This window comes from Equus asinus, chromosome 4, assembly GCF_041296235.1.
Source record: "Equus asinus isolate D_3611 breed Donkey chromosome 4, EquAss-T2T_v2, whole genome shotgun sequence".
Classification (NCBI taxonomy): domain Eukaryota; kingdom Metazoa; phylum Chordata; class Mammalia; order Perissodactyla; family Equidae; genus Equus; species Equus asinus.
The window spans coordinates 57,848,356-57,860,808 of record NC_091793.1 but is presented as its reverse complement, the minus strand read 5'-3'; the positions used below and the strand labels follow the sequence as shown (position 1 = coordinate 57,860,808).

Genomic DNA, 12,453 nt, shown 5'->3' with positions numbered 1-12,453 from the left:
GCATTCTTATCACACTTTTAGTCACTCAACTTTACATGCTCTTTCCTACCTCAAGGCCTCTGGACATGCTGTACTCTCTTCTTGCAAAGCTCTCCCCCCTCCTGGCATAGGTTAGTCTTACCCAAAGGTAACATTCTCCTGGAAGGTTTCTCTAGCATGCTAAGCCACCTGGGTCTCTACATAAGTTTGCAAAATACTCTAAACTGCTTTATCAAGAGGAAAGCATGCATCCTGTAAGTGACCATATCTGTCTTCTCTGGTAAAATGTAAGTTCCTGATAACAAACACACTGTAGTTTTTCCTGGCATATGATGGGTACCTTCAAAGATTTGCTGAATGAATGAATGGAGTATTTTGGTTTATAGCGGAAAAGGAGTCTGATGAAAATGAATATATTTGCCTAACTGACACCAGATTTCTAGCTCCAAATTTTCAGAAACATCAGTATAGTTTCTTAGAAGGGAATATTTCATGAAAGAAAGGGTAGGTAGATGAGGGAAAATAAGCAATCATCAATCAAGGCAGGTGTATCAAGGTACAGACAGTATGGAATGTCACAAGCTTCATGGACAAAGGAAAAGGTGGGGAGCCAAGGCATACCGGCTTTAGATGTATCGTTTGTTCATTCATTCCCCAATAGTTACAGAATGCCTATTATGTGCCTGGCACTGGAGTCGGACATTCAAACGTGGGCAAGTCTTACACAGTTCTTGTCCTGAACAAATCCACAGCCGAATAGAGAGAGACAAATACTCAGCAAAGTAATTCCCATGGAGCGCGGCGAGCGCCGCTAAAGCATGCACACCGGGGTTCGGAAGCACCTAACTCGGGGTGGGGAGGGGCACGGCAGAGGACAGTGGGGGAAGGACGCGGTCAGGGAAGCCTTTCCCGTTTAAGCTGAGATCTGGGGTCTGAGGAAGCGAAAGAAGTTCAATACTTATAATTTGGGTTCCCACGGAGAAATACTGCCAAGACACCGAAGGACACCTCGGCCCACCTGGTTTACAGCGACTCTGGGGGTGAGGCGTCATGAGCCTTGTGAATACTCCCTAGCAAGAACGGGAACGTGCTGCTCGTCAACATTTCGCCTGAGCCGGGCTCGCCCTACTCCCACAGGCTCACACCAAGCGCAGAGCAGCGGGGGCCGCACACCGCCCGGCTCGGCGCAGCCCGCCGCCCCAGCGCGCCCGCCGGAGAGCCGGCCTGGTGCCACTCCACCCGGAAGCGGCCGCGGAGCCCCGCCCACGCAGGAGCGCGCGCCGGGGCGGAGCCCCAGGGCGCCCGCGGCCGGCGGTCACGTGAGCCGGAGTGTGACGTAGGAGGAAGGAGACGCCATTAGAGGAGGCGCCGAGGCAGCCGTCTTCGCTTGTCTTCGGCTTCCCGGCGCGGGGCTGGGGCTCTTCCCTCCCGCCGACGTTCCCTCGGCCTTGCCAGGCCTCGCGCGGAGGCGGAGTGGAGCCGGCGCCCGGGTCGCAGGGCCGGGCGGAGGGCCTGCCCGCGCGGCCGTAAAGGCGCTGCGGCGGCCGGGAGGCAACGCGATGGCTGCGGGCGGCGGGGGCGGCGGGGCGGCGGCGGGCCGAGCCTACTCGTTCAAGGTGGTGCTGCTGGGGGAAGGCTGCGTGGGGAAGACGTCGCTGGTGCTGCGCTACTGCGAGAACAAGTTCAACGATAAGCACATCACCACTTTGCAGGTGCGCCGGGCGCCAGGGCGCCGCCGGCCCCTCCGCGGCGGACTCGGCGGCCCTGGGCCTCCGGCTGTGGGCTCGCGGGTCTCAGCCTGTCCTGTTCTCTCCTCCGTTGACTGCTTTCCGAACTCGCCCTGGGGACACGCGGGGTCGCAGCAGCCTCTAGACGGAAGGACACGCTGTTGGGCGTGGAGGAGACGGGCCCTGAAAAGTCCCCAGGGGTTCCCAGGTGGCTGCGCCTGTTGGGAGTCCCCACCCGCGGCTAGTTTTTCCCGTTTGATTCGCTTCCGCTTGGGCCCTAGGTGCCCTTCGCTCTACAGTCACGGTGTCAGTCCTTTTTCTTTCTTTCGGAATTAGGAATTTAGCTGCGGATTTGATTTTGCGAGCTAGGTAATTTGTAACTTTAGCGATTACTGATGACTAAGTGTGCAAGTTCCATTTTCTCCTGTCTTCGAGTAACCTGCTGATTGGCAAAGATCTCTGCAGGGTTTTTGAAATGACTGCTTGCTGGTAGGGGTTACGCAGTTTCTTTGCTGCTTGCGTGGGTCTAACTTGTGGGTCCCATAGTCTTCGAGGTCGGTCGACCCACATTCACATGGAAAAGTCATGTGAATACTGGCCAGCATTGGTCCCCAGACTAACAGCGTAGCTGCTGCTGGTGTTTATTTTCTTTACTTGTAGTGTTGGGCCGGCTTTCATCTGTAGTTAGGTTATGGTTACTCGGAAAAGTTTTAAAATGTAATCATTGATTGGAATTGAAGCCAGGCCTTTGAGACCGTTGTTGTCTCTCTGCTCTCCCAAAGAAATCAGTTTGCACGTGTTAGAAGAAAAATAACTAGTGTGACTTGATCAGTTCAGTCAGAAGCAGTAAATTCTAGTGGACTTTTGAGCCTGATTGTCTAGGTTCATATCCCACCTCCATCTGTTTAACTAGCTGTGTGATCTTGGGCGAGTGAATTAACCTGTCTGTGCCTAAGTTTATTCATCTGTTAAAATGGCCATAATAATATCTAGCTCATAGGGTTGTCAGGACAAATATAATAAAAGCACTTAGGACCTGGTCCAGTGCAAGCTCTCCATCTTTATTATTTCTGCCCCAAATTGCACAATACATCTTAATTAGTGACTGTGTTGTATAAGAACGTGGACACGTGTTGAATGCACAGTCTCCTAATTGTTGTGGTGTTTGATGGTTGATGCTATTATTAAACTACTGAACCTAGAATTTGCAAAGACTGGTTCTGATTCCATTTATGGTTGTATTTTTATTCTGTTTTCACTCCTATGTAAAGCATAATATCTGAAAAAGTGAATGTCAGGAAACTGCATTTTTTTCTTACATCCTTGTACAAGAGCAGTTAAACAATTTTAATAGTTATTGTTAAGTGTTACTTGTGAGATCAAGGAAGTTTGTAGGGTAGATATTTGTGATCATTTGGAACTTTAGAAATTCATTTAGGTAAAGTAGTAACAATAGCTGTCATTTAGTGAGTTCCTAGGATGCTGAGTACTTTTCTTCTTTCTTTTAATTTTTGTAACAGCCTGTGAGGTGGATAGTTTTATTAGCCTCAGTTTACAGGTGAGGAAACAGGCTTAGGTAAGGTGAGAGTACTTTGCTGGCCGTCATATCACCACAAGTCATCATTATCACAAGTCCTGGTGCCCAAGCTGAAATTTGAACCCGGTCTGACTTCAGTTTTTGAGCAGTTAAGGCACACTGCCTCTGGATATTGGTGAACCACCTGTTAGTGGTTTCCTTCGTGCTACAGATTTAAGATAAAAGAGAAAACTATTGTAATTGAGCTCTTAATTTTTTTTAAGATAATTTAGCCCATCTACCTGAAAATTACACTTTCAATATATGTTTCAAAACATCTTCGAAGCTAAAAGCAGGCTAAAGATTTTTAAATATCTGAGAGAAAGTGCTGCAGTCTACACAGGAGAGAATGAAGTTATGGTAGATCTCAAGCATATCACAACCATAGCAGTCCTAATTTTAATATTTATACCACTCACCACGAACAGTATCTGGATTATATTACAGAAATGAGGATTTTGATGCATAACCAGTGCATGGAAACAGCTTTATAGATATAATCTCTTTCTTGTAGATATCAGTTCATCTCGTCTTTCTTAATTTTTTCAGAGAAATTTGACTTTAGTGTGACCCATAAAACTTCTTGGTATGCTTTTAGTTTCCAAATGGAGAGGAGATCACGTATCAGAACATAGGAGAGGAAGAACGCCCCTTTTTTCTTGTAAACAAAACTACCTACTATCAAAATACTTCATATTTTGTAAAGTACATGCTCATGCATTTCATATTTCAAAGAATTATAGGACTGAGAGGAACCTAAGATAGTTTATGGTTCACTGATTGTCTTTTGTTTAATATTTCAGTCAAGTGATTGTCTACTTTTGTCTGAAATCTTGGAGGTGAGAGGAGCTGATAGAGAAAGTGGAAAACTCACTATGTCCTGAGGTGGCCTGCTTTATTTTTGCACAGATCTAATATCCAATAAATCTTTCTGTATATAAAGCCGAAATCTGTTTCCCTGTAGTTTCCAGTCCTAGTTCTGCCCTCTGAATCTTGATCGTTCCTGAAATCCCTTCTGATAGTTGCAGGTGGCTGTCACATCCCTTTGAGTCTTGTCTTCTCTTAGGTAAACAGCTCTGGTTCCTTTAACTGCATCTCCTTTGACATTGTAAATCATTGCACTGTTGTGAGATCTCTTCTTGACACTCACTATTTAATCATTGTCCTCTTTCCTTAAAATGTGATGTCTTGAGCTGTGAAGATGATTCCAAGTGTAGTTTGGACTGAGCACAGTGAAGCGCAGGCTATCACCTGTCCTATTGCCAGTGCTTTCCTAACACTGAAGTGGAAAAGATTCTGTGAGCTTTTCGGGCAGCTGTCACATTGATTAATATTGGGCTTGCTGTCTTAGTCTAGTTTCCTTCAAAGAAAAAGACGTTACATCCTCAAATTCTTTTTGATTTTGTAGCTTTCTTGTTCCTAATATAGTTGACCCACTAAAGTTGGCTTTGACAGATTTGCTCTAGTGATTAAAACCTGTTAGTGCCCTTTTAAATTTTGATTCTGTAATTCAAGAAACATTGATTGAGCTTCTGTGGGTCAGGCATTTCATTGGGTCCTGGGCATGCAAAGAAGAATAAGGCATGGTCTCTACTATCTGGCTTAGCTCCTCATTTTAACTTTGTCACCTGATGATTTGGTGAAGACTTTGAAAGAAAGGGGAGAGAGAGGGCCATGTCAGAGCTCTGTGGCAGGTCTCACTGTAGTCCAGTGATACATGGCCAGAGGTGTTTTTTTCTTTTAGACATGTAGAATATCAGGGTGGAGTTTCTTCAGACTATGCATGGGCCATAGTTCTCTTTCCCCTTCAATGAGAAACAGTTATTAATGGGGTGTTGTATATATTAATGATAACAGAATCAGAAAACAGCTTAAGACTGATTGCCATGGGCTACTACCTAGTGGACACAAAGCCTTTAATGAAAATGGGTATTCCAGCATTACAGATGTGACTTTTTTGCCCTAGGTACATCAGTCTTGCCCACAGGGGATACCATGCGATGCTTTGTCAGAGGCAGAGAACAACATAACACTTTGTTTCTGCAGTAGGAGGTCATATGATGTGATAAAAAGGGACAGGACTTTGAAGTTAGACATGAGTTTGAATTTTGGCTCTTTCTTCATAGCCATCTCGCTCTTAACAGTTATTCTAATGTTTGTAAGCTGGCTCTTCATCCATAAAATGGGAAAGTCTCACTCATAGAATTTTTGTGTGGATTAAATAGCTCATATGTAAACCTGCTAGCACAGTGCTAGCACAGTGCCTGGCACATGTTTGTTTAATGAATGTTTGCTGTTGAATGAATAGTGCTTAATTTGTGTTGGTTTCTTTCACGGTAACTCAGTCAAAAAGGTAATGGGGTTAATTTGGCAAGAATTATTTTGAGAACCCATGCTGTCTCTGAAGGATCACCTCATTTTAAAAGTTGCTTATAGATTTTATGTATAATATATATGAATATATTATATATATAGACACACATACATATATTTATTATCCATTCTCGAGTTGTGGCTGGGATTGATGTTTCCGGAAGTTCACTTCTTTTTTGAATGCTGTGACATTTGTCATGCTTTGGTGTTTTAGTACTGCTCCCTTTTTGCAGGTTACTGATAGTTAGGAAGTGATATTGTAGGTAAGCTCACTGAGAGAACTCAACATCCTATACCTGGCCCAGGAAACTTGATCTTATATAGAGTAGCCTAGCTCTCTTATGTAATTTCCTCGCTGATTTGGGGCTTTGATAAACTTGACAGAGACAAGAAAGGCAATTGGAGTGAGGAAGTTACTGCTTTTTCTCTGGAACTTATTAGGGCAGTACTGCTGAGCCTAAGCAATTAAATTCAAGAATTGTTTTTTTCATATTTGTGCTATATCAAACATTGTGCTAACTGGGGAATATAAGGATGAATAAGGTACTTTAATTGTCAGTTAGCTTTCCTGACTTTAAATGTTTGTGCCATTTTGATTTTAACCGTGTCCTGTTTTTCGTATGTCTCTTTATATCAGTGCTCTTGGGTGATCGCTTCCTTTCTTTAGTTATACCCCTTTTTTTCCCTTATTGAAGGTGTTCTAAGATTATGTACTCTAATAAGTCCCTTCTCACACTTTCAACTAATCTCCTATATAAAAAGTAACATTGTTTTTAATCAGAACCCTCAGTCATGTTCTGTTTTAGAATTCTAACTGGATTTCCACCTGTCTGCCTCCTGAAATCTGGAGTAGGTTCCTGTCATTTGATTAGCAAAGTGGTCCTATAAGGTTGGCTGGACAGATAGTATCCTGATAGTTTGGCAAATTAGGAAACTAAGACTTGGATTAAATTTCCCAGGTTCCACAAATGGTAATGGTGTACCATTTTTTTTCTTAAACTAGGTCTACTAACTTTTTTTCCCCACGTACCTTAACGTCTTGAACAACGCTTGGCGTTCAGGTTCTAGCAGTTAGTTTTACGTTTGGCATCATAGGCTTTGGTCTAGGAATCTTGGTTTCCCTGTTTGTAAGATTAACGTTTTGAATGTCTGAGATATCTTCCAAGTAGTCCTGGAAGCCACGCTGAAGTTGATTCAGCCAATTCATTTACAATGTCTTTGTAAAATACAATAGTTGAAGTCTTTTCCCCCATCAGTATTTTACTAGATACATGTAGGCTGTGGAAACGTGGGTGAGTTTTGTTTTTGTTTTTGATTTTCTTCAGAAAAGAGATTTTCTTCATTGTGGCTTTGAATTCCTAATATACAAGTATTCCATATCTGACTGCCATTTTCTGCTTTGTGTTTTGAGCTGTTCCTCTTTTGACTCTCCTTTTCAAAGTATTTACTTAGGCTCTAAACTGATTATAATCCCTCTTTTTAGAAACTAAGGACAAGAAATATTAAAGTATTCAAACATTCAGCTTAATTTTCTTTATTTTTTATTGAAATATATTTGGCATGCACCATTGTATAAACTTAACATACTCAACATGTTAATTTGTTACAGTCATATGTTGTAATATGATTGCCATTGTAGCAATCCTGCTTAGCTTTCTGATAGCTAATTTTTATAGCCTTGCTACAGGGGACTAGGTTACAGATTAGCTGCCTGAATCCTTTCATGTCTTAAGTCTAGAAGTAGTATTGATGGTTAAATACTTAAGTCTGCGACAATGTTAGTGACTAGCAAAAATAATGGAACTCTTTAGTTATAAACACACATATATTAATGAAAGTCTGTTAAACTTAAAAGGTATTAGATAAAGACAGGAACGTATTTCTTTAAAATTCAGTTACTCTTCTGCTTTAGGTATTTTGCTTTGCCAACAGTTAGCAAGCACAGCAAGTGATCTGGCTAACAACCAAAAAAATTGATTTAAGTTATGAAAAGACTTCCATTTGGGAGATAGAATTTGTTCCTATTATATCTCTCCTGTAATTCTATTTTCTTTTTTTAAATAGAGATTTCAAAAAAATTACCACTTTGATTTCAGATAAGATGTTGGGTAAATAAGCATCAAGTACAAATGGCAGATGTCATCTTGAGCTAATAAGATTGTTAATTTTGTAAATACCCCTAAAGTTTGGAGGATGAAATCATTGAAATTAGAAGTAGTAGTGGTACTGTAGCTCAGGGTTTGGAGGAGTAAGGTGGGAAGTGGACCGTTACTTTGCTCCTCATTACTTTGTGCTTACCCGGAGAATATTTTGGGAGATGAGTTGGTCTCCAGGAACATTTAGTGTCCAAGTGGAGGAGTGCCAGGTTAAGAATGTCTGTATGTTCTAGAATAGGCAGCTTTGTGCAATGGAAAAAGCACTGTGGAGTCAGACTTGCTGCCACCCACTGCAGTACCGACTGAGTTGTCTGACCTTGGGTGAATCACTCTCTTTTCTTTAAATCTCAGGTTCGCAACTGTAAAATAGGGTTAATTACCTTTACTTCACAGGGTTGTTAGGAAGACTAAACGAGAAAGCCCAAGCACAGTGCTTGACACACAGTATGTACTATGTTTTTCTTCCTATAGTCCTAAAACATTTGAATTGATATTGTTTAATGCCACTTTTCCCCTTCCCTTTGTAGATTGGGGTTCTTCGCAGAGATTATGCCAGGGATTTATAAATCCCCTGGGAAAGTGTGTGAAAATTGTTTTTGGTATGTGCATATGAACAGTTTTCTTGCAAGTGAATGGGTTCATAGCTTTCATCACATTCTCAAAGAAGCCCATGATCACTCCCCGCTCCCACTCTCACTACCATGTAGCAGAATTAAGAACCACTGCCCCAGAGTATTAGAACTACAAATGGTATCTCAGTAGTCTGGCCAAATTAAGTATGCCTCATAGAGGTGGTTTAAAAAGATAAGACAGATTTCATCCTTTTGATTGTTTGCTGCTATTTTGATGTTGCATGAAATCTTGCAACTTTATTCTCAAATATAATGGTATTTGTTTTTAAGACAGAAGTTTGCTTTTTAAGAAAAATATCTATAAAATATTAAAAACCTAGGATGTATATAAAATGAGACAATTTATATTACAGAAAGAATCTTTCCATAGAGTGGGACTTGAGTTTTTCATTATGAAGAAAGAAAAAAAAATGATTTACTGGAGACCCTTTGATAATGTGCTTTACTGGTACATCAAATATTTGATTTAAAGTAATTTGGTTTATAAGAAAACTTGTAGGAGCACATCTCTCACATACATTGAGTTAGACCTGCGTTGATTTACCCAGGCGCATTGTAGATGTATTCATCTGCAGTGACAGTGTTTGCTTGTCTGCTGAGGGCAGCGCTGTGGCTCTCCCTACTCCCTCCACTAGTGAGGTGTTAGCTCACATCTCAGTCTGGGAGCTACTGTAGCAATAGTGGTTCTGAGTCATGTCCACAGCTAGACTGGGTTTCAGATTCCACTCTGTCACTCACTCTTTGACCTCGGGCAAGATACTTAGCCTTCCTCTGTCTCAGTTTTCACGTCTGTAATATTTGGATAATAATTATGTTAATATTGAAAATCTCGTAGGAGACTACCGATTTTGTTGTAAGTATGAAATATGTAATCTAGTTAACAGAAGACTTATACCCATGAAAAGATAACTTACAATATGTGGCAGTATATGCTGTATATTACAAGATTATGTTCCCTAAAATTCTTCAGGATAGAGAAATTCAAAGTGGGTTGTATGGATGGTATGAGAAAGCTTAAAAATTCAAGGAAGAAGAGTATAGGTTCTGAACTGGACTTGAATAGATGGTATTCAAGACAGAGAACAAAGAATAGACCCAAGTTAGAGGGGAATTTCAAGAACAAACAGAATTGGAGGGAATGTATATAGACCATAGGAGTTAGACGGTAAGTAGAGAAATACCAGAAGCTATCTTAGGAAGATGGATGTGGACAAGTTATGGAGGTCCTTGGATACAAAGATAGGCTTTGAGATTTTTACTTGTAGATTAGGGCTCCCTAACTTTTGTAAAGGAGAAGCTTATGAATGATTTTGTAGAAAGTGCTCAGCATAGTACTTGGCAGAAAGTAAACATTCAATAACTGTTAGTTAGTGTTAGCACCAGCAGTGGAAATGACTGTGTAGTGTTTCATTGAATGGATGGGCTGTATTTGTGTATTTTTTTAAATTGCCTATCGATGGACACTCAAGTTATTTCGTGTTTTTTTTTCCTTATAATCAATGCTGTGATAAGCACTCTTTCCATAAAATTGTTCTGTACATCCGTGGTTCCTTAGAAGAGACTTAACACTGTTCCTTAAACTCACCGTGGGAGGGTGGTGGTAAGTTTCAGAAGGAATAGTAGTAAGGAAATGATCAGGCTTTACCAGCTCTAATTCACTCCACTCTGCTGAGAAATCCATACAAAACTTATGACAAAAAGGTTATTATGGTATTAGCTGCCAAAAGGGATGTAGTTCAAACGTACTTATTAAAAATGTTAACTTATTAGAGAACCCTTCTATGAGATTTTTTTTTTTAAATCATTGAGGCTTTGGGAAGATAATTTGGCCTGTAGACTAGAGTGTGAGGTGAGACCAAAGGAATTTATATTGTGACATCATATGAGACTGGTAGTCATAGAACTCTAGAGGAAGACAAGGCCTGGTAGATTTTTTGGGAATGTGAAATGATAGGGGAGGAAGAATATTCAGTGATGATATTCCTAAGATTTAAACCTCGGTGACTTGGAGAATGTGTTCAAAATACTAAAGTTGGAATGGAAAACCAATCTTGGAGGGAAGATCATTTTAATTTTAAATACGTTTGAAAGGAGAGGCATTTAAATTGACCTATCAAATATTTGGGTAGGATTTAGAATTTGAGTTTCTTTTTGTAGCTTTGATATTGGTTGGGTTGAAATAAATTACACAGCTAATAAGTGGCAAAGCTGAGATTCATATCCCAAGTTCATATTCTTAGCCCTATGTGCTATATCGTAAGTGAGAGAGGTCTTTCAGTAATAATTCACTATCCAGCTTTGTATCTGCTTTACTTTCTGTGCACTTTTTTCTGTTTAGCAACACCTAAATTTGACTGTCCCTGCATAGCTGTGAACTTGGCTTTTCCTTTTTTAAACATGTCAGCTGACTCTATTCTGATTATATTTCCTCTTCAATTACTCTTGATTCTGTTCTCTCTTTTCTATCTTTAGGCCCTTTTTGTTGACTCCAACTTTGTAGTAGCCACCTGTCTCCCAGGTCTAGTCCTGTCCTTTCCACTTCAGCCTCCCCTCCTATCCCAGAGTCATTCTCTTAAAATATATATCTTATACTTGCTCAGTGCTTAAAAATCCTTCTGGTTCTCCATTGTCAACAGTATTTTTTCTTAACACTTACTCCTTAGGATGAATTAGCTATTTCTCTAGGGAAAAAGAGGTTGAATAAGTTTGGGAAATGTGTGTATAAATGCAGTTAGACAGCCTTCCTTTTGGCATAACCTTAGTCTGATTAGTGCACTCTGAACGTACAAAGAAGATACAGAGTAATATGCAGCATTTCCCAAATATACCTGACTGTAGTATACTTTAAAAAAAAAAAATGGGTGTCTAGTGTCTTGGAATAGGTTTTATTAAGACCCATGAGGTAAAGCCCATATATCTAGACATGGAATTCTAGGACTTTTTTTTATTCATTCAGCCTTTGCCTATCTTTGTAGTCTCATTTCTGGCACTGATCATACCAATTTGGAGTTCCCCATGGGGCTAGGGGGTTATGTGTTTCAGGCCTCAGTAGCTTCACCCATCTGTCCAGGAAAACCCCTACTATTTCCTAAAGGGGAGATCATCACCTTCTTTCTAAAGCCGCCTTTGTCTCGTCTAGTCAGGCTTCACGCTTCCTTTCTCATCATTCTCCTTACAGTATGCTGGGCAAGACCTTCTGTTTTAACAGTTATCGCATGGTACTGTAATTCTCTTTACATTTTTGATCCACAATAGATTATAAGCTCCTTGAAGGGTGGAACCGTTTGCTTTCATTTCTGTGATATTATTACCTAGGACAATTGTTGGTTATCGTCTGAATAATTATAAAATAATTGCAGGAACATTTTAGATAATATTGGTATTCATGCAGTTAAGTAAACTACCAGTAAACATTTATTTCATCTTAGAAATCTCTTAGAATCTTTCTATAATGAGTAGGTAAGGTGGCATCAAATTAAAGGCTCTTAAGAAAAATTTTTATGGGGGAAAAAACTAAGAAAAAGTATTTACCAGTTTTTCTTTGTATTTTTTATAACTTGCATTTATAAAACAAAGTATCTTTTTCTTATATTAGAATATAAATAATGTTCTGTTTTTGGTGAAAATCATGTTTGGTCATTAATAAGTACTCAGTGATTACTTTTTCTCCCAGATAACCTGAATTTCATATTGAGATGATTTCTTCATCTGTACTTACTAGGGTAAGAAACGTATTTTTGTATGAAACATTGTTTAATGTATATCTCTCTTTTCTTAGGCATCATTTTTAACAAAGAAGTTAAATATTGGTGGGAAAAGAGTAAATCTTGCCATATGGGTAAGTTAATCTTTTCAGCTTTGTGAGTGGAGGCCTTTACCTGTTCTTGGTACTGTAATAACTAATTGGCTCAAGAAATAGGAATTTTTTTCTGGATTTTTTTTTTTTAGTTAACTGAATGTTAGCCAAAACTTTTTTAGTAAACATTTCTTCTAAAATCTGGTGAAGAATT

At 40.1% G+C, this 12,453-nt stretch overlaps 1 protein-coding gene across 1 annotated transcript in view; it reads left to right on the top strand.

The window, feature by feature from the left end:
* Window positions 1-1,296: 1,296 nt before the first annotated feature.
* RAB21 (RAB21, member RAS oncogene family) overlaps window positions 1,297-12,453 on the top strand; it is a 28,621-nt gene continuing 17,464 nt past the window's right edge. Inside the window, exons 1-2 of the mRNA XM_014833267.3 lie at window positions 1,297-1,691; window positions 12,222-12,281. Coding sequence (XP_014688753.1) covers window positions 1,539-1,691; window positions 12,222-12,281 — 213 coding nt within the window. The 5' untranslated portion in view covers window positions 1,297-1,538. The remainder of the gene's footprint in view (window positions 1,692-12,221; window positions 12,282-12,453) is intronic.